Genomic DNA, 21,714 nt, shown 5'->3' with positions numbered 1-21,714 from the left:
GTGGTTTGCTAAAACACCTGCACCAAGTAACATTACGTAACAGGTTCACCAGTCTCTCTGTGAAGTGAGAAATGAGAGACTGGATCGTGTTTTCCCTGCGAGGTTAAGTAGCGTATGTGAAGCTTGTTATTCACCTCTCCGATGCTCTAGTTGTTATTTTCGTGGAAAATTAATTTGCCCAGAGAATTATTAGGATTTAATGTTTGCTCAAAGCTCATGGTCGAATCGTGCATTAAGTGGCAGCGGTAGCCTAGTCCAGCCATCCAGGGTGAGGCGGCTTGGGTGGGCGGGAGTCTTGTCCTAGGAGGAGGAACGCGCGCGAGAGGCAGTCAGTGGCAGTACAGCTGTGGTGGCGCGAGGTGGTGCGTGTCTTGTGTATGGCCCAGTGGTGTGTGGCGCTGCCCCGCTCGTGACATGACTCCATGTGACGGTGCAGAGCAGGACATGGCCCATGATTTACTTCATGCTCGTACTGCAGGCCATGCTCTGACTGCCCTGAGTGATTACCGGCCACTGAATATGTATTAAAATGAAACTTGTTCGGAGAATTGAATAAATGAGAAATGTTCATAAAAGCATATCATCTCAAAATATGCAAGTTAATCACTACAGAAAATACTTTGCTAAACATTCATTTAGTTCTTGTGAATATTGTCATTCAGAACTCGCCTGACACGACACCTCGGGACTCAGTTCGTGGAGCAGATGTACCAAGTCCGTTACTGACACTCACGTTATTGTGATAAATGTAAACGTGTGTGTGTGTGTGTGTGTGTGTGTGTGTGTGTGTGTGTGTGTGTGTGTGTGTGTGTGTGTGTGTGTGTGTGTGTGTGTGTGTGTGTGTGTGTGTGTGTGTGTGTGTGTGTGTAATAATATATATATATATATATATATATATATATATATATATATATATATATATATATATATATATATATATATATATATATATATATATATATATATATATATATATATATATATATATATCAGAGAGACATAATCCGAGAAATGCACACAATAGTTCGTGCTTCACAAGAGTCTTAGTGTGAGATTCCTGCTTTAAGCAACGTAATTCAAGTTACCATGACATTACGAAGAAAGTCATTCTTGCTGTTATTACACAGGAAATATAACTAGATTTTAATATCCGCACACACACACACACACACACACACACACACACACACACACACACACACACACACACACACACACACTACAAGGAAATATAATATATAGCACAAAATGTATACCTAAAACTTTACTGGCCAAATTGTCGGCAACGGCCCTCGCTTTTGCAGAGTATGAAAACATGCAAAACAAAGAAGGAATCGGAGAAAAATGTTCACAAACACAAGTGAAGCCATGCGTCCTGATGTTAAATGTTGACATCCGCTCAGTGGAACGTACATTACACCAGCTGTGAGCGCGGGATTCTTTACGTTTATGCATTTCTTTCGAGTGATCCCTGTTGTGCCACACCTGACGACTCGCTTCCCTTCATGGGTGACGGTGGCGACTGATGGTGATGCTGACTGGTGACCGTGACAAGCATGGAGTTGACTGGTGTTGGTGAGCGATGGTGATGAGTCGTGGTGGTGGTGAGTGATGTTTACGAGTTGTTGTGATGAATTTTGGTGATGAACAACTTTGGGGCGTAACGGTGTTGGAGTTGTTGAAGAGTGGTGGTGAGGAATGGTGACAAGTGACTGGCGAGTGATGCTGAGCAGCGTGGGAATGCAGGGGTGAGGAGTGTGGGCCTGTGGTGGTGATGATTGCCGCGGAGGGAGGTGATGAGATGGGGCAAGTGGCGGTGGTTTGTTGCAATGATGTAGTAGTTTATGACGACTGAATGTCCCTTACGGAGTGCTGTTGACTTCCGCTGACGGGTGTTGCGTGTGCTGGTCGTGTGTTGATGGAGTGAAGCTGAGCACTGTTGCAGCATCAGCACAAATGTTATCAATTTATACGAGTGAAAATGCTGCATAATCTAATTTGTGGTGATTCCCATAACTGTAAAATAAATTGCCTATAGCAAAATAGTGTACGTACTGATGTGTGTGTGTGTGTGTGTGTGTGAGTGTGTGTGTGTGTGTGTGTGAGAGAGAGAGAGAGAGAGAGAGAGAGAGAGAGAGAGAGAGAGAGAGAGAGAGAGAGAGAGAGAGAGAGAGAGAGAGAGAGAGAGAGAGAGAGAGAGAGAGAGAGAGAGAGAGAGAGAGAGAGAGAGAGAGAGAGAGAGAGAAGGGGAGACGAGGATAGACAAGGAGATAACACAAGATTACAATTAAGAACCTACTTACCGTAATCCTTCTAAACAAGGGACATGAAAACTGTGTGTGTGTGTGTGTGTGTGTGTGTGTGTGTGTGTGTGCATTTTTTCGTAAGGGTATATGTGTGGGCGTGAGTGATGTGTGTCGGGGGACAGAGAGAGAGAGAGAGAGAGAGAGAGAGAGAGAGAGAGAGAGAGAGAGAGAGAGAGAGAGAGAGAGAGAGAGAGAGAGAGAGAGAGAGAGAGAGAGAGAGAGAGAGAGAGAGAGAGAGAGAGAGAGAGAGAGAGAGAGAGAGAGAGAGAGAGAGAGAGAGAGAGAGAGAGAGAGAGAGAGAGAGAGAGAGAGAGAGAGAGAGAGGGGGGAAGAGAGAGAGAAACACGTGCGGGGATGGATAATATTCCTTAAATAAACTAGAAAAAGAAAAGAAAAGACGGGGAAAAAAAAACCGTGACCTTGAAACACACACATACACACACACACACACACACACACACACACACACACACACACACACACACACACACACACACACACACACACATACGAGAGTAGCCTTCTTTACACATAGAGCGCCAATTCTGCAGTTTTGGGTGCCGTGTATGACTCTTCCTTTAGCGAATAGATATCTGGAAGGCATTTGTGGTGTGTGAACAGCCGCACCGGAGGGGAAGCTCAGGGAAGTAAATATTGGTCGCCAGGAGGGGGAAGCCACACGACGATGGTTTGATAGTGAGTCGCCCGCATGCAAGAGAGTCTCGTCGCCCCCACGTGGAGCATTACCATGACACTATTCTGGAGGGGGTGGGGGTGGAAGCGTCACGGTCTGTTAGAATAATGAAATGAACAGTGAGAAGAGCGGAGCGATATTAGAACAGTTGGTACACGTGGTTTATTTCCCTTGTGGGTGTTTATTCACGAGCATCAGTTCCTCGTCTACTGGTACGTAAAGAAAGGAGTAAGTGGTGGATATTCAGGCGAGGAGAGCAAGTCGTGAGCACAAAGGAGAGAGTTATTGACAAAAGGTGACTCGTGGGATTAGTGGAGTCTTTCCTCATCTTCTCAGAACATGACGAAAATGAAATATCGTTTTCTTAAAGTCGACCAATGAACTTATAGAGGGTGGGAGTTCCAAAGCGAGGAGCCAAACACGCAGGCACGCAGGCACACACACACACACACACACACACACACACACACACACACACACACACACACCGCGTAGTGTAGTGGTTAGCACGCTCGACTCACACTCGAGAGGGTCCGGGTTCGAATCCCGGAGGCGGAGAGGCAAATGGGCAAGCCTCTTAATGTGTAGTCCCTGTTCACCTAGCAGTAAATAGGTACGGGATGTAACTCGAGGGGTTGTGGCCTCGCTTTCCCGGTATGTGGAGAGTGTTGTGGTCTCATTCCTACCCGAAGATCGGTCTATGAGCTCTGAGCTCGCTCCGTAATGGGGAAGACTGGCTGGGTGACCAGCAGACGACCGAGGTGAATTACACACAGACCACGCCTCCATCTCACGCACGCACAGCAATGCCTCATAATGAATTAACTCCGCAAATATCATAACTCGCTTTACACATTTAAAGGAGTTTCGTGTCATGGTGAGAAGCAAATACGATACGACATTACAAACGTGATTCATCGAGTGCAAACACCAACCTTCGCCTAACAAGCAAACGAACACACACACGACAGGAGACCCACCAACCCACCCACCGACCTACCCACACCCACAGACACAGATTCACCTCGAAGTTCACCCACCTTTAAACATCCACACCTGTTCATACTCATTCCTAGCCACTTTCTTCCCAACACCTCAACTACACAGAGTAAATAAGCGACTAACTCTCCGCTAACCTTTACCTTCACCGGAGCAGATGAAGCATTAAGAGGCCCCGAGAGGAACAGTAACACGCACCACGAACTCCAGGAACAAAAGTGCACAAAGTGAAAACCTGAACTCATTGATGAAAGTATAACGTATGGAGGACTGGCAGAGGCTGGAGTGTGGTCCGTCCCTGGCCTCCCGAAGCAGTTAGAGACCAGTGACAAGTCCCTCAGCAACTCACAGCCCGAGATACAAGGACAGAGGCGCATCAGTCACGCTTAGGAGCAACAAGAGGTGGAGACGTCAAGATGGGAAGTCCTCCGATGGTGATTCTTCTGACTCTACTTGTCCTGGCGCCAGAAGGTAAATGTGTGTGTGTGTGTGTGTGTGTGTGTGTGTGTGTGTGTGTGTGTGTGTGTGTGTGTGTGTGTGTGTGTGTGTGTGTGTGGGTGGGTGGGTTGGGAGGGAGGAAAGGGGGAATGTCTTTTCTTTCCATCTGTTGCTCTTCTATTAGCTAAGTTCATTAAAGTTTGGTTGTCCTTTGTCCTTTTCTAATAGAGCGTCTTCGCATTTTCCCTGGCTAAATGTTACGTACTTTGACATATTCGTGTTTTTTTTTAACGTTAAAAGATCCAGATTCTCTATATACCAAGGGACTATTTTATATTCGACATCTGTGTATGAAAAGAAAGGGAAGTATATAAACTATCACGTTGGAGTTCCTTTACAGACCATGCCTACTTACTCGTATATCGGCTTATCATTTCCACTTATAGACTGGCTTGACCTTCTCTTATATTTCCCCATAAACTCGGCACCATAAATCTGATTACTGAGTCTACTGCCATTATCTACCACTGTATTTTTGGATATGCATGTATCCATATGTCCGTGTTCATATATGCAAGTCTTTTGGTTTACATTTATCTACAAAGAAGGTGAACAGTCTTTCAACCCATCAAAAACAGTAAAGAAAGAGAGGAAGTTGAAGTTTTTATTTTTCTATTTAGGTGAACAGTCTTTCAAAACATCAAAAGGAGCAAAGACACAGAGGAAGTAGAAAAAAATAATCAGCATTTTATTCACTTCTCTGCTGCAGGTGAAAGCCACGCTCACCTTTGTACTGTACAGCCACGTTATCCCGCATGTATTTTAATGCTAACTTATTCACACGTAAATAAGCGGCTTAGTTTTCTCCTTAATGGAAGAAGCCTGACAACTCCCCCTCAGGAACGCCTCCCGCTCAACACCTCGGTCCCGATCAAAGGCATCCCGCTGCTGCCTCTCTCCCAGCGGACGTCCCTTAACGCACTAATCCCGCACATCACACTTAGGACACTCACAGCGATGCTCTCCTCTCCCCGGCCCACAGCCCGGCGGGATCCTCAAACACCAGTGAAAGTGATATTGAAAGTAAGATAAAGTAAAGAAAACGGTATCCTGAGCGTAAATGTTGCGTAATAAACAGACTTCACGTGTCAAGGATGCGTTATGCTTTGAGTTGGAGCTGAGGTCGGAACACATGCATATACTCCCACCAAGTCAGTTTCCAGACCACTAAGCTGTTCTATTCAACAATAAGTCACAATTAGCATAAAGACCTCTTCTGACACATGTAGTCACTTTCCATCCCATGAAGATCTATACAACACTGGTAATCGCGGGTGGAACAAGACACTAGATCTCATTCAAGACGCCTTCCACCCCACTAACATCTCGCTAAAATTGACTGTCGCGGTTATGAAAAAAAAAAAAACACACACACTTCCTATACTCGCAATTTTAGTCACTTTCGAGCCCAATGAAACCTACCAAACGTTTACAAATGACTATTATAATTAAAATCTTCAGCCTCACATCTACTTACCTTCCAGACCAACAATGAATTTACAAAAGAATCCACAGCTAGAACAAACACGCTCACCATACTCACACACTAACCCAGTCACTTTTCACCCAGGAAGACCCTTTACCCAAGATTGGCAATACTGGTAGGGAGAAAAACCCCTTACTAACACACCCAGTAACCTTTCAGCCCACGAAGATCAAGCTATCAATTACAGTAGCAGATAATGTAAAAAGAAAACTCCCCAGCACACAGACCCCATCTCGTGCCAGGGAAATAAATATATGCACCACTACAATGGGAAAATGAAGCGAAGGTTTTCATACGATGCCTCACTTGCAAATGACCAAGTGAAGTCTTTCTGCGTGGATCATAAGCCTCACTACAATAACTCAGTTCAAAAAGTACATGCATGAAATAACCGAACAGTGCTAAATACCTTTCCCCTCGCCCCCCGCTGGCCTTGTTCGCTCAAAGTGTTTGCAGATTAACAAAAGAGGCTTCCGTCGGTTCTATTTTTTTTTAATACTTCTGTGCTCGACAAGACAATCACCTGAATCGTTACGTGTGTGTGTGTGTGTGTGTGTGTGTGTTATCACTCGCGCCAACAGTCAAATCAATGGAACTGAAACTTAAATATGGGTGTTTCTCAGATGTAGAGAGAGAGAGAGAGAGAGAGAGAGAGAGAGAGAGAGAGAGAGAGAGAGAGAGAGAGAGAGAGAGAGAGAGAAGCACGGCGGTGAAGCAGAAAAGCAAACCCTTATCGTCACCAGGCCTTCCGTCCCTCCCTCCTCATTACGTCCGCTGCTATGCATACACGCTTCCTTCCACACGCTCCCCGCCGCGACACCCAGCCACTCCCCCTCTTCCAGCCTGCCATTAGTCGTCTACCATTCGGATAATCCACAATGCGTCACAATGTTTATACCTCCGATCCCCCGTTGCCCCTCTTTCCTCCTTCCCCTCTGATTCAATACCCTAACCTATTCTATTCCTCTCGACATCGCCTTCCCCTCAAATGCACTCAGCTCTCCCCACTCCCCTCGTATCTTTCTATCCAAGTCTTTCTCCGTGTCCCCTTCCCCCTCTTCTAAGGTTCTAGACTTGTTACGTTCTCTTCCTTTCTTCTTCTTCTTCTCTCTCTCTCTCTCTCTCTCTCTCTCTCTCTCTCTCTCTCTCTCTCTCTCTCTCTCTCTCTCTCTCTCTCTCTCTCTCTCTCTCTCTCTCTCTCTCTCTCTCTCTCTCTCTCTCTCTCTCTCTCTCTCTCTCTCTCTCTCTCTCTCTCTCTCTCTCTCTCTCTCTCTCTCTCTCTCTCTCTCTCTCTCTCTCTCTCTCTCTCTCTCTCTCTCTCTCTCTCTCTCTCTCTCTCTCTCTCTCTCTCTCTCTCTCTCTCTCTCTCTCTCTCTCTCTCTCTCTCTCTCTCTCTCTCTCTCTCTCTCTCTCTCTCTCTCTCTCTCTCTCTCTCTCTCTCTCTCTCTCTCTCTCTCTCTCTCTCTCTCTCTCTCTCTCTCTCTCTCTCTCTCTCTCTCTCTCTCTCTCTCTCTCTCTCTCTCTCTCTCTCTCTCTCTCTCTCTCTCTCTCTCTCTCTCTCTCTCTCTCTCTCTCTCTCTCTCTCTCTCTCTCTCTCTCCTCACGCCCGAGTTCCAGTGTGTTTCATCGTCTTGCTCTTCCTTCCCCTCTAACTGAGCCCTGATGTACTGGGCTCCCTTTCTTGTTCCCCTCATCCAAGAATAACGTTGAAAAATTTATTAATACAATGTCTGTCATGGTGCCTAGTGAGGGATGGGGTTGGTGTGGGTTCATAAGGTGCAGCTGTTAATACGGGGGTTATCGTCATCACCATCGTCATTAATACACTTTTCTTTGCCCTGGGTTATCTGTTGCAAATCGTGCCTCTTTTCATGTCTAAGTGATTGAGGGGTTTGTTGATTCATTTGGCTATGTGCTGCTCTGCCCCATGTTTTAGGAAGCTTAAGGTAACGTCTCACAAGGAAAGGTCTGATCGCCATTTTTACACCTTTCCCCTGGATGTAATCTTGCGGCGTTGCTGAAGCCTCAAGTGACACGACACTATAATATAGCGTGTCGCACATAATGCTCCTCTACACTTGCAAAAGACAATATACAATAAAAGGATTGGCAAAGACTTCCTTTAATCCGCTAAGCGAAGGTGACCCAGACAACGCCCTTCTTGTGCCGCGGACTGCGGTAGGCTAAGTGGGGATGGACTTGCAGGTTGCAGAGCAGCGGTGTTCACTTGGAAAAGCACACAAGGCAACTAGACCTGAAAGAAATATTTACTTTGGATATAATTGCATAAAACTAATTGTATTATTCTCATTTTTACCATTACTCCGGAATTAGGGATCAGCACGACTCTTGTATACTTGGACAAAAGTGAATTCAAAACAAAGGTGAATGCAAAACTCGTTTTCGATACATGATCAGACCACCTCGGGACCTCATAACATGCAATGCCTCCTTCGGTCTGCCGCAGCTGGCCGGCGGGGCGAAGGAAGAGCAGCACGGAGGCCGGCGGCTCCACAACCTGAGCCGAGTACGTGGCAGGAACCTTGCTTTCCGGAGACTCACTCGGGTTAGTTTATCAGTCGGATGCGAACGCTCCAGCGGTTTGATTTCACGCTCACTGGTTCTCCGGGGCGCCGAGACCCTTGGCTCCATCCTTGAAGCCTCCACCTGATGCCTGCCTGACTGAAAAATTGAGTTTAGTTCCGAGAAACGCAATTGATGTTCTTTGAATTACAAGTTCCTAATTATGATATTGATTAACTCTCCTGGCGACCAAGTAACGAGTCTGTAAAAACAATTATATTTGACATACAACAAGCCTGAACATCTTACTTGCTTTAATATAATAAAGATAAAGAGTTATTTCCAACATCTGGCACGGTAAGAGGACTGAGCCACTCAGTCTGGCGGGCCATTAGTTTGCTGCTAAAAGTTGCCTTTGAAAGTTGTCCCTCCTCGCGCGCTGCCCAACTATGTCAATAAAAAAAAATACACCTTAAAACAAAAATCATCGCGAAACAATGAGGAAAGGAATCATATTCAGATCTTGCCAATGGAACAGAAAAGACTGTCAGGAAGTCACTGGAATATGTGTGGCTGAGCAGAAGGAACTGCGAAATTGGTTTGCCAGAGAAAGTTGAAAATAAATCCCAACTTGTAAGAACTTTCTTCCCCACTCAGTGAACATTTGAATTTAGTTTCCACATTTTTTTTTGCACAAGATCCGAACATTTTTAAACACCGTCACAAGTATTTCATTTGCACGGGTGCTGTTATTCGTGCTTTCTACTTTCTGCTCTCCTCCCTGCCTTGGAAACACCGGGCCTGTCAAGATGGAAAGAGTGTGAGCCTGCCTCCCTCCTTCCTTCCTCTGCCTCACACCAAGGTATTAATCGTAAGCTTTCATATTTCCCCACATAATTCCGCTCTGAGGGTTCCTTGCAAATGCCGCGAATTTACGAGGCCGGCCAAGGCTTGCATAAGTGATGACTGGCATAATAAACACACGCCTACGGTAAACGCTTTCCTGGACCCACCGCCAGCACCACACCTAAAGCCAGTCAGTCCCTTGCACATCCTGCTCTTACGGGAACCTAATCCCCTTACATTCATTGGCTTCCTAACAAGTACACAATTCGCTGATATTCGTAATCTCTAAGTCCTTACTATAGTTATAAAAAGTATGCCACACTGCGGCTCTTATCTGGCTTTATGAATGCCAACGAGTCAAAATACAATGGAGCCTCAACAGTCCCGCAAAAAGCAGTGAGGGAAGATCTGAAGGAGGCTCCACACACCTCCCGCGTTCCTCCACATACTACAAGATGGCTCTAAAGATTAAGAAAGCAGCCAAGAGGCAACGAAGGCATCATTCCAAATTTTACACCGGCAGTCTTCAGGTCACTAAACGCCCGGAGGAGACTCTCCACCCTCCCTGTTTTCTTTGCGGCTGAGACGAGGATCGGGGCGAGGTCTGAGACGGAGGTGAGGGAAGCAGGTAGTGAGAGAGAGAAAGTGAGCGGTGGTGGAGAAAAATCCCGCCTCATCTTGATGCTGGTGGCGCCGCAGATAAACAGATTCCCAACAGATCCTCCGTGAATCGTCCCTGAAGCGTTTAGAACAGTAATGGAGAGATGGGCGTGTGTGGGAGGAGGATATATGACGCTCACAATTTTATATTTTACTTTGTGCATTGAATATACCAGTGAGCCATGACTGCGGCCTTTACTACGCTGCTCTTTGGCCCTAACTGGCACACGAGGGTGAGTAAAGAGGACTGTAAATTGACCCTTTGGTTTCACCGCTCCTTTCTATTCTGCTAAAAAAAGAAAAATAGATCAACTCAATTACAAAGTAATAAGAGAGAAAATTGCGCCGCCAGTCACTGAAATAGGAAATCCTTGGCGTTTCTCGCACGATCTTTTTAGTGCTCACCCTCAGGTCAATGGTTTATTTCTTGTCCATACCTTATTTCCTTGTATTTATTATCATATACAGAAACATTAGCTTGGAAATGTGAAAAGAATGTGCATCTGAATATTTCAATGTGGTTCCCAATTCCTTCATCGAAAATTAACAACGGATTCTTTCGTTCGTTTGATTTCCAGAACAGAAAAAAAAAAAAACTTCAAAGGTGGAGACAATTTGTTGGACTTGACTTCAGTCCTATTAATTGATAAGAAATATTTTATTACCTGTTACAAAAGAGCAAAGACCCTCGTAATGACATTGGTTTTCATTTGATAATCGTCGCTTTTATTATATCATTAACACATACACAGACACACGCGCACGCACACACACACACACACAAAAAAAATAAATAGATCAATAAAATAAAATGAAATAAATAAATAAATGAATAATAAAAGAAATTATGCTGTAAAATAAAAAGAAACTGCAAGAAGGTAAGAAATAACGACGTTTGTTTGTGGCAGTTCCGGTATGAACGATGTACACGCCTATTTCTAGTCAACAGTTAGAAAAGTGCGGGAAATAACATGAGAGTCAGGAAGAACAAAAGAAAATAAAGAAAAGGTAAAACTTCAAGAAAAAATAAGAGAAATAATATAAAATGAAAAGAAAACGAGAAAGCAAAAGTGGTAAGGAAAAACATAAAAAAATCATAGAAAGTATTTAGTATAAAGAAAGACATAATAGATTAGAGACAACATACGACGCTAATTATCTTAAGGAAAAAAAAATACGTACAAATATAATAAAAGAGAACATAAGAAAAATAGGGGAAAATAAGCAAATATACATAAAACAAACAAATATACAAAAGAAAACACTAAATAAAAATAAAACGTCAAAAGAGAGAAAAATGAAAGTAAAAATATGAAAAAAATGAGAGAAAAATAAGAAAGCAACACACTGACACACACACACACACACACACACACACACACACACACACACACAAAGGGTCTGGGTTATTTGGCATGCCCATCACAGTGTTGTCATGATCATCACACCAACAACAATCCAACTAACTGTCCGAGTAAGTGTGAGGGGAGCGAGGCTGAGTGGCCACCGCCTTGTCTCTCCCTGGGCTGTGTTTGTTGTTGCCGTTAAAATGACTGACACTGTGACCTGCGGAGGGACGGACGGATGTGTTGTGACCAAGGGAATCCGTCTCGCTGATAGGCCCCATTCTTTACGGCGCAGAGGGAGTCCATTGCGAAAAGTGCTGATCTTTTGAGGGTGGTAGCGGTGGTGGTGGTGGTGGTGGTAGTGCCAGTTGCGTTTCTTGATAATCTTCCGACTATGACTATTTCCATTAGTCACTTTGAAGAAGTAGATAATTATAATAGAAAAGAAATGCATGAGGAGTGTGCGATCCGATTACTGATTCATTAAGTTCCGATTGTGAGTGCTAGTTAATTCCTGAATATTATGTAAAAATAAATAGATAAATAAACAAACACATCATATTGAATCAGACACTGCAGACACCGGCCCACCTGAGCCTTCCCACAACATGCCACTTCCATTACTAAACCACTAAACACAAAGAGTAAAACAGAATCAACATGAAAACAATGGAGAACAAACAAGGAAAACACAGCAACCCACTCCGTCTCGCACAAAGACAGGAAAGGGAACGTGGAAACAAACATAACAACAAGGAAGACAGCAGGAAGGCCAGCATGTCCGGCTTACTGTCCATCCATCAGCGTCGGAGCGTCAGGGAACCACTTTGGCGACGAGTGTGGCGGCGGCGGCGGGCGAGGAAGGGCAGAGGGAGAAGAGGAGAGGAACCACATGGGACGGAGGAGGGAAGGGGCGCGAAACCACACTCAGGAACTAGCACAGAAGTCCCTCACCGGAGAAGATTATCGAACAGCTTTTGTGATGCGAGAGTGACTTAAGAGGCGAGTGGGGAGCGTCCTTTGATTGGATAGGAGAGGCGGATGGTTTGAGGGGCAGTAGAGGACGCGTCAAGAAGGAGGAAGGGAAATGAGGTGAGGACAAGAGCAGGGAGAGTGCAGAACCGGGAGATGAGATGACGGAAGGAACAGCAAGAGTAACGACCTCATGAAGAAGGAAAGAGGAGGCGGTCGGGTAGGAGAAGAGGAGGAGGAGGAAGAGGAGGAGAGAAAAAAAATGGGGGAGAAATAGGACAAGGAGAAAGAGAAGAATGGCCTGCGACGGACATTTTTTTTGGAGACGTCTGCGCTATTGATGAGTTCAGAGCAAATGACTTCGCTTCCCGACCGACTTTCACTTTATTTTTTCTATTCTAACCGTGTGTTGGTGAAGGTGTCCACGGCTGCCGCTCACTGCTGGCCGGGAAAACCAAGACAGATGGGGGCTGTACAAGTGTCTGCTCTTCCAGTGTGTGAATAATGACTCAAGGGAAGAAATAAATATCGCGCATTTGAGATGAAAAATAATCCAATAAATAAAAGTTTACATCAATATATTACAGGCCGAAGAGTGTCTTTTCATGTTAACCACAGAGAAAACTACATAATTAAAGAGACAGAGAGGAAAAAAAGAGTTAATCTCACACTAACATTTCACTTTCACTTCTGGCCATAAAATGAATCTTGTTTATAAAAGAGCGATTTATGTTTTTCTATTGTGGTTGAATGGGCGAAGAAAATCATTCTCGACGCAGATATTATGTATGCCCGAGCCGCGAGGGACCTTAAATATAGAGTGGAGCGCGGCCGTCACTCTTCGTTGCTGAAAGAATAATAAAGGCAATCAGGGCTGCAAGTCAATTGAAAGAGGTGAGGGCAAGGCGAAGAGGGACGATGGCGGCAGGGCCCTGAGAACCACGCGTATTTCACTTGTCGATATACACACACCTCTATGGAATACACTTTAGCGTAGACCCCAACATAGTGAGCTAAGCTTTACTTCCTAGAGCATTTAGTTTTGATGGAACATTTAAGAAATATCACCCTTTACTCCCCCTCGCTCTCTCTCTCTCTCTCTCTCTCTCTCTCTCTCTCTCTCTCTCTCTCTCTCTCTCTCTCTCTCTCTCTCTCTCTCTCTCTCTCTCTCTCTCTCTCTCTCTCTCTCTCTCTCTCTCTCTCTCTCTCTCTCTCTCTCTCTCTCTCTCTCTCTCTCTCTCTCTCTCTCTCTCTCTCTCTCTCTCTCTCTCTCTCTCTCTCTCTCTCTCTCTCTCTCTCTCTCTCTCTCTCTCTCTCTCTCTCTCTCTCTCTCTCTCTCTCTCTCTCTCTCTCTCTCTCTCTCTCTCTCTCTCTCTCTCTCTCTCTCTCTCTCTCTCTCTCTCTCTCTCTCTCTCTCTCTCTCTCTCTCTCTCTCTCTCTCTCTGACGTAAGCCTCTAGTAAGCCCCCGCACTGGCAACCGCCGCGTCACGTCGTCTAGTGAGGCACAAAGTTAGCCTCGTGCAGCCGTCAACGATAAGGGGATACGATGGGCGGGAAGAGAAGGGCCGAGGCTGGGAAGCGCTCAGCGGGAAGTTAATGTTTTGTGGAGACGAAGGGTGAGGCCTGGTAGAGGTCGGAAGTATGGGGGATGTGTGGTGGGGTTCAGAGTTGCAAGAGGTGGAAGGAGTGGAGACTGTGGAGTAAGAAGGGGATGGAAGGAGTCTTTTTCATTAAGGTTCCTATTGGGGGGTGTAAAGAAGGTCTATGCTCATAATGGGAATGGTTCCTAATGGCTGAAGGAAAATGTACTTGTTTTGAGTCTCGTTGGAAATAATGGGCTTGTAAACCAGTCACTCGTTAATGTTCCTGCCATTGTTGCTGGTTATTTGTTGCTAGGACCTGAATGGTTCATTCGAAACATATATGTAAAGAAAAGAAAAAAAAACTATAATTATAGATACTCTTCTCTGCAGTTTTGTTCAGAATTTCTTTCCAGTGAATTAAATTGAGTATAAACGCTTCTTCCAATCACGCCTTTACTTCCCTCCTACACAGGTCTGACCAAGGACTACTATGAAGACAGCTTCTACTACGAGTACGATGAGGAGGAACCGCCCAGCTTCCAGGCCCGTCCCCAGACCTTCACGGTGGAGGTGGGCCAGTCTGTCATCATCCCCTGCGACGTGGACAACCTTGGTCAGTCACGTAGCCTTGTGTATGTAAATGCATCATTAGTCAAGTGTCGCTAAGCAAACTTGACATTTCTCACTCATATGACTGTTGATGCTTGATGTTTCACTATTATTGGTCTCTTTGAAGGCAGCAACAAGCTGATCATCAAGAAGTTTGCTGCACATGGAGGCAAGGAGAGGCTGCTTGCTGTGGGCGACGAGAAGGTGACGAGAGACCGAAGAATTACCATCGAGAGGGCGCGACTAGTTATCTCTCACGCCCGGCCTCGGGATGCAGGCACGTTCCTTTGCTTCTTCGACATTGACCCGCCCGTGCAACTCAAGCACACCCTAGACGTGCAGTTCGCGCCCTCCATCAGGTCCCTCGCGCCCCCAGAGCAGCACGTTCCAAAAGGATCCACCGTCACCCTGGAATGCCGCGCGCAAGGAAACCCAGAGCCCGTAATTCGCTGGTCACGGCAGGAGGGACCACTGCCTTCAGGCCTCCGCAGCGAGCAGGTATGTGAGGAACCAGTGTTCAGGTTGGTCATATAGTGAATTATTCTCCTCAACAGGTTCGTTATCCTTGATGCCACAGTCGCCAGCATTGCTTGTCTTTGTTCCTGCGAGCCATGCACTCAGATAAAGAGCCTTGCAGGGCTTCTTTGTGCGCTAATCCTTAATTTTTGACCAAACTAGAAGCGATCCTTTTTTTCAGAGAGACATTTCTTTGGACAATTATTCAACATAATTGACCTCATAATATGTACTCGGTCCACACACCCGTGATAATGTGTACATACATCACTCTTTATTATAGAGTGTGTGTCAGGCGAGGATGAAGACTGGCAGTTCTGATGGCGCGCACCGAGGACTATACAGTCTGTGAGAGGTGAATTAATCATCACAAACTTGACTCATAATGTTGCGACAAACTTTACTCATTACTCTCCGGCTGACACGTGGTGCCTTGTGTGATTCTTGACCTTGGCTTTGTTATAAAATCCTGATGCATCTTCAAGCAAACAAAGACTTTGCGAGCCAGGTAAAAGACCCTTCACGTGCCCTTAACTCTGCAGGGCAAGATTTATCACCGGGATTTACGCTTGGCCACACAATCCACGGACAGCAGGCACGACCACATTTATCCTGCACACACTCATGTCTCCCCAAGAACTGATGCATCCATTTTTTAGGTTTAGGTTAAAGGGAGCAGCGGTGCCACAACAATGCCCGCCCTCATGGCTGCTCGTATTAAAGCGGGTGTTTGTCACAGGCAGGGGTGTGGGGCGAGGATGGCCGTCTGCCTCCCACCAGCTCTTCATGGTCCGAGTGATGTACCAAAAAAATGTTAAATCGGATACAGTCATATGGGGAAGGGAAAACATATATACTTCACAATATTTCAGTTCGTGGAGGGTGTGAAGGGTTTGGCCGTCTATCAGTGACGCAGCAGCCTTCCTCCCTCATAGTCATTACTGAGGACAACATATTCCACCTGCCCGGGGAATATGTTGCACTCCTTTGTCCTGTTTGACACTGAATATTGCCTTCCTCACCCCTGACTGATAACGTGGCGACGCGTGTCCCCCCTCAGGGCCATAGCCTGACTCTGGAGGGCGTGGACAGACATGTGGAAGGCACCTACCTTTGCACGGCGGACAACGGCATCGGAGAATCTGCTTCAGCGGCGATGACCATCACAGTGGAGTACCCGCCGGAGATCACCACGGAGAAGGTCAGTGTCCGCAGGCATTCTGACGGAGAGAAATGTATCAAGAGCGGTAAATAGGGTCAGAGTCCTTTTTTCCCATTAAAGGAGAGGTGATGAGTTTAAAAAAAAGAGCTGCTTTGTTGAAGTACCAAAAAATATAAAGTGTAAGTGTAAAAAAAAGAGAGGTAGTAGGTAGTAGAGTACGTCCAGGTTTAAAAAAAAAATAACCGCGGGAAAGGGTGAACTTCCGCGCAAGTATGATAATAAGGGAGAAAACTTTTACCCCACGTCCGGCTCATTATTTTAGCATTCATCGAACAGGGAAAGTGAGACTAATTCTTCGCCTCGCAGCTCCAAACTTTCAAGCTTAGAATAAAAGAGTAGCAAAAAACAAATATTCCATGTAGACGCACACGAGTCTCCTGTTTGGATCTCGTGTCAGGAGCACACTTAAGGTCAGGGAGTAAGGTAAAGGCGAAACATGAGTAACGCAAGTGTGTTGCTTAACTGGTCGAGGCTGAGTCCCGCTGGCTTTACAATACTGTGAGATATGTAATAGTTGCCTCGCCTTGCTGATTCATAAAAGATGAGGTGCAATGTTAATACATAAATGAGAGATTACAATACAAAATGAAGCTGACGGCAGTGTGTGTGTGTGTGTGTGTGTGTGTGTGTGTGTGTGTGTGTGTGTGTGTGTGTGTGTGTGTGTGTGTGTGTGTGTGCGGCAGGCGGTGGTGCGGACTGGTGAGGGGGACCACGTGGAGCTGGTATGTCTGGTGCACGGCCGCCCGGAGCCTGAAGTGACCTGGACGCGGGACGGACACCAGCTGCCGGACACAGACATGGACACCAAGCTGTATCTGCCAGACGGTCGCACTGATGACTTCATGGACCACCTGAGTCAGATCCACGTGGCTCACCGTCACACGCTAACCATCCGCAACGTGACGGAGAAAGACTTTGGAGCCTACATGTGCATCGCAGAGAACAGACACGGGCAGAAGGACGCCATTATACAGATGACAGGTACCAGATCACCCCCGTCTCCTCCCTCGCTCATTCCATGCTACAGTTTTCCTGTCCTATTACTTTTCTAATTGCTACACTGCTTATCTTTTCTTCAAGTAACATTTTCTTCACCTCATGTCGGTCTGGCGGCAAACGATGTCCATTATTGCTATTGTGTTTTTTTTTTTTTATTTCATGTATGTAAAGTGCCCTTTCCTTTTTGCTGCATAAAGATATTTTTGGTCATCACTCCTTACTCCAGGTCTGCCCAAGCGGCCCGTTATTACCAGCAGCCCAATTGGTGGAGAAAGCAACTCCTACACCCTCACCTGGGAGACGGAGAGTTTCTATCCGATCACTGAGTTCCTCATCAAGTATCGCAAGCCTCACATGGGTGGCTGGCCGGTGAGTGAAGGAGGGGCGTGAGTGAACCAGATGGATGTAGTGTTTTGCATCTCAAACCTTTTCATCTGTGTTTCTATTTTAAAATTGCTGAATTATATATAATAGAAGTAATCAGATCGCACAGCGGTTTCCATATTAATGGTCTGCACGTGATCTGGTGGCTGTTTGCCTCCTCCAGGCTACAGTAAACAGGCAATAGTCCTGTGCTTCACTCCTCACTCTCTGCGTCTGTTACTGTGATATGTAATCCTGCACGGTCATATAGTCAGTGAAGCGTACTAACTGGCTCCTTCCACAGGCTAACCGCTCCATAGTAATCGCGGGGTCCTGGGAGACCGTGTCGCTCAAGGTGAGGCCCGTGCAGGTGCGGGAGGGTGCGCGGCACGCCATGACCCACACACTGAAGCGCCTGGAGGTAGCCACCGACTACCTCACCGTCGTCAGGGTCAGGAACAAGTACGGGTGGTCGGCAGAGTCGGAACACTTCTCCTTTTCTACCAAGAAAGGTGAGCCAGGGGACGTGAACTGGAAAGACTGGTGGATGATCGTAAATAAGGGTAAGGATTTTTCTGTATCTTTCTTTTTTTTTTTTGCGTTCATTTACATGTTGAGAGTACTGTAGCAGCAGCAGTAGCAACAGCAGCATGTGGTAAGTGTTGTTGACGGTGTATTTTGTATTGTGCTTTCCAGCGATGGCGGTGTTGCAGTCTACGAGCAGCAGCACAGGGGGTCACGAGGCCGCCAGTGTGTCGCTGGTGCTGCTGGTGGTGGCGATGTTCTCTCTCATCATGATGTAGACCACATAGCTTCAAGACAGAACTAGGACATGCAAATGACCGTCGTAATTTAGCCCCAAGCCTCCTGACTGACATTTGCTGAGTTAGTCAGAAAACAAGCTTCTGAAAAGTAACATCAAATGTTCTGTGAACTATAACATTGCAGGAGAAACGCCTGATTTACAACCTTACAGTAAGTGTGGAAACAATATCTGATGTATAAATAACATAAAGAAACATTTGATACAAAAACATTATTTAAGGAGATAATGAAAAGGTTCAGCATATTTATTGTATCAATTTGACGAAAAGCTTTCTCTGTCTCAGTCCACGTAGTGCCTGGCCCGGGAGGCACTGCCAGTCCATTATGATATATTCATGACGCGTATGTTCATATTTTCGATAATATTTTCATATATGTGTAGAATTACCTCCAAAGCTAGGTGTAGTAATGATCTATAGTGATAATACGATGTAGTGTAAGCAGAACCGTACTCTAGCGATCATGAAGAACCAACATATGAGGCGGCAGGTGGTACAGAGAGACTTCCTGTAGGCAGGTGACTGAAAGGAGGCGGACCTGCGCTGCTGTGGCTGAGAATTTCATGTTGAACTCATGCTTCCGGGGATTTACGTTATAAGTCAAAGGATTAGGTTTTAGTGGACTGTCCGGAGCACGACAAACACGTAGTCCAGAGAGACTCCCCAGCGCTTGCCCCTGAGGCAAAATAGGAGTCAAGAACCACTGCAGGATCTCACTGCCGGGGCTGCGAGTCACTCGAGTGGGACGCTCTGATGTCGAAGGCAGCGTCGAGGGGCCGAAGAACAACTCAGAGAAGGAAACAACTCCCTCGTGGCAATGGAGGATCACAGCAACACCCTCGGAGATGACAGCGCCCAAGGCACTGAGTGACACTTGCGGAGCTTGGTGGCACTGTAAGGACCCGGTGGTGATCCAGCGGTTCACTGGCACATGAGTAGCCCGGTAACATTCCAGACCCACCAGTGGGTGACAGGGTACAGCTGCACTTCACCACCTCAGGGCTCCAGTGACACATCTGCAGTTTAGAGGAACACCAGGACCTTTGTCGCATTCCAGGAACCCCAGAGCACTTCAGGGGCTCTGTGGCGTCTTAGTGACCAAGGGACACTGCACGGTTTTGTGGAGTCCCGGGATCCCAGGAGTACTTCGACCTGCTTCGCGTGTTGCCTGAGTGATTGGTAGCCAACAATACCGACATTTTGTCTTGCAGTTATATACCGATATGGAGTTAGAGCTTTCTTTTGCAGCAAACTGCGATGTTAAGTGTTTAATGGAAATCTGTACAGCATCTGATCTGCAGCTATTGTTGTCAGTTATTAGCCTTGAGGTGGTCAGTGAGCGATCTTCTTTACAAAACAAGTTGACCAAAATAATTATTTTGAGTTGAGCAAAAGTTTTACAATTCATGAGGCCTCAATTTGCCTTCCTGGAATGTGCTCTTGTGATGGGCGTCTTGGAGCCTTGTTGCCGCCGCCGCCACTTTTTGTAGTCAGGCGGACAGGCGTAAGTGTGGCGCCTATGGCCGCCATGATTAGCAGGGAGACTGCCTGGTAAAGCAGTGTGTCTGTCCTGGTAATAGTATTTATCATGATGAAAGACTTGTGTGTCGACAGATAACATTAACATCTTCCAATGGTGATTACATTCCATTTAATCTCTCGGACAGAATACATGTTTGTAATTTTATGTATACATGTGGATGTTAGTTTTTTTTTCGATTATGCATATGTCATTCTGCATGTATATGTACAAGAATGCACATCCACGACATAGATTAAGGTCTGCCTACGATGCCAAAATGTTAAACAGTGAACACTACAACCTTTGAGCTTTGCACGGAGTGAATTGTACTGTGTGGGCGATTCGGGAACGACGGCAAACTGTTACTTTTATCCACTGTGACGTGCACGAAATGATCACAACCAAGAGTTCTTAATTGATTTATTTGTTTATAAGATGTGTTTTGCAGTTTTTTTTTTCTTTTTTCTGACCGTGTATATTAGTAGAAGGAAGAAACAAAACGGTGAGAAAGTAATACGAAAAAGAGAGCACTGAGTGTGATTTTTGTATAGTGTTGATCAATGTCATGCACGTGTTGTGGACGAGTCCAGACAAGACTCAACAAGCAATCCCTTCCCTCAGCACAGTTCAGAGACTAACTTTTTTTTCGGTGCACTTCTTGAACTGATTGTCACCGCACAATCTAGGAAAAATAATACACCCCACCTCCCCAAAAAAAGATAATACCTTAGCACAGCCCCTCTCATGTTGCTGCAACGCCACGTCAAGACCATTCCCAGGCAGCCCTCACCTTGTACTCAGTGACACACGCAACCACCCCTTCCTCGCTACATCAACTTGAACCTAAAGCCACGAAATGGTCATAAAATACTGTGAATAGCACTTAACCACTTGTTAGTAACCATCATAGCACTGAGCAAATTGTCATTATTATTATCATTATTATTATTATTATTATTATTATTATTATTATTATTATTATTATCATTATTATTATTATTATCATTATTATCATTATCATTATTGTTATCGTTATTAAATATTATCATCATTACTATTATTGTCGGTCTAGTCACGCAGCGTTCTGTTTTCACTCATTTGCAGTCCAATGACTGGGTTGTCCGCTACACTGTGTTATCCGGGGGTTTCGTGTCAATAAGGCCTTAATATGTAAGTGTTTCTGCACCGCCCTCGCCCGCCCTCTGCTCCACGCCTCGAGGCCGCCAGTGGTCGGCCTTTAGCTAGCAGGAGGCGAGGAAGGAGGGGGCGAGGGCTTCCCGCTGACCCATCTTCCGGGAGGCGCTGGGGAGAACACTTTTTATATCTCGCGTGTCCTGAGAACAGCTGACTTTAACGTAAGTGTGAATGTCTGTGTACTGTAAATAAATGTTCTTTCTAAATCACCAGATGTTTATTTTTTCTTTTCTTTTCTATTTTTATTATAATAATAAGATTTTTTTTTTCTTTATTGAATTTTAAAGTCGAGGACGTTTGATTTCCTTTCCTTCCGTTGACGTCCTTTTCACCTCAACTCGAAACAAAAATTCTCTTTAATCATGGGCCTGAAAACCCACACTTCCACTCCTACCTCATATTCAAGGGTCCCGCCTCAATCACTCTATATATTCTAACACCTATTTCATATTTAAGTTCAAGAAAATAAGGTATAAGAGGCCCGAGGTAAGCTCTCAGGAAATCAAGGCAAAGTGAGGCTTGTGGGAGCACCCTATCTGATACCTGAGGAC

General features: G+C 45.6%; 1 protein-coding gene across 5 annotated transcripts; it reads left to right on the top strand.

The window, feature by feature from the left end:
- Positions 1-311: 311 nt before the first annotated feature.
- LOC123506246 (roundabout homolog 3-like) lies at positions 312-21,372 on the top strand. Of its 5 annotated transcripts, none has more exons than XM_045258173.1 (9): positions 312-362; positions 4,157-4,470; positions 14,387-14,527; positions 14,651-15,021; positions 16,100-16,240; positions 16,945-17,242; positions 17,487-17,629; positions 17,928-18,186; positions 18,320-21,372. In XM_045258173.1, the coding sequence occupies exons 2-9, from the start codon at positions 4,416-4,418 to the stop codon at positions 18,424-18,426; spliced, it is 1,515 nt and encodes a 504-aa protein (XP_045114108.1). In that variant the 5' UTR covers positions 312-362; positions 4,157-4,415; the 3' UTR covers positions 18,427-21,372. The 5 variants fall into 5 exon arrangements, with proteins under 5 accessions (XP_045114108.1, XP_045114113.1, XP_045114107.1 ...); XM_045258178.1 differs by having other exon boundaries at positions 319-375; positions 17,928-18,135; XM_045258172.1 differs by having other exon boundaries at positions 319-375.
- Positions 21,373-21,714: the final 342 nt, after the last annotated feature.

The sequence above is a fragment of the Portunus trituberculatus genome, chromosome 19 (assembly GCF_017591435.1).
Source record: "Portunus trituberculatus isolate SZX2019 chromosome 19, ASM1759143v1, whole genome shotgun sequence".
In the NCBI taxonomy this organism is placed as follows: Eukaryota; Metazoa; Arthropoda; class Malacostraca; order Decapoda; family Portunidae; genus Portunus; species Portunus trituberculatus.
Note: the sequence above shows the minus strand (reverse complement) of the source record. Positions and strands in the feature narration are given on the sequence as shown.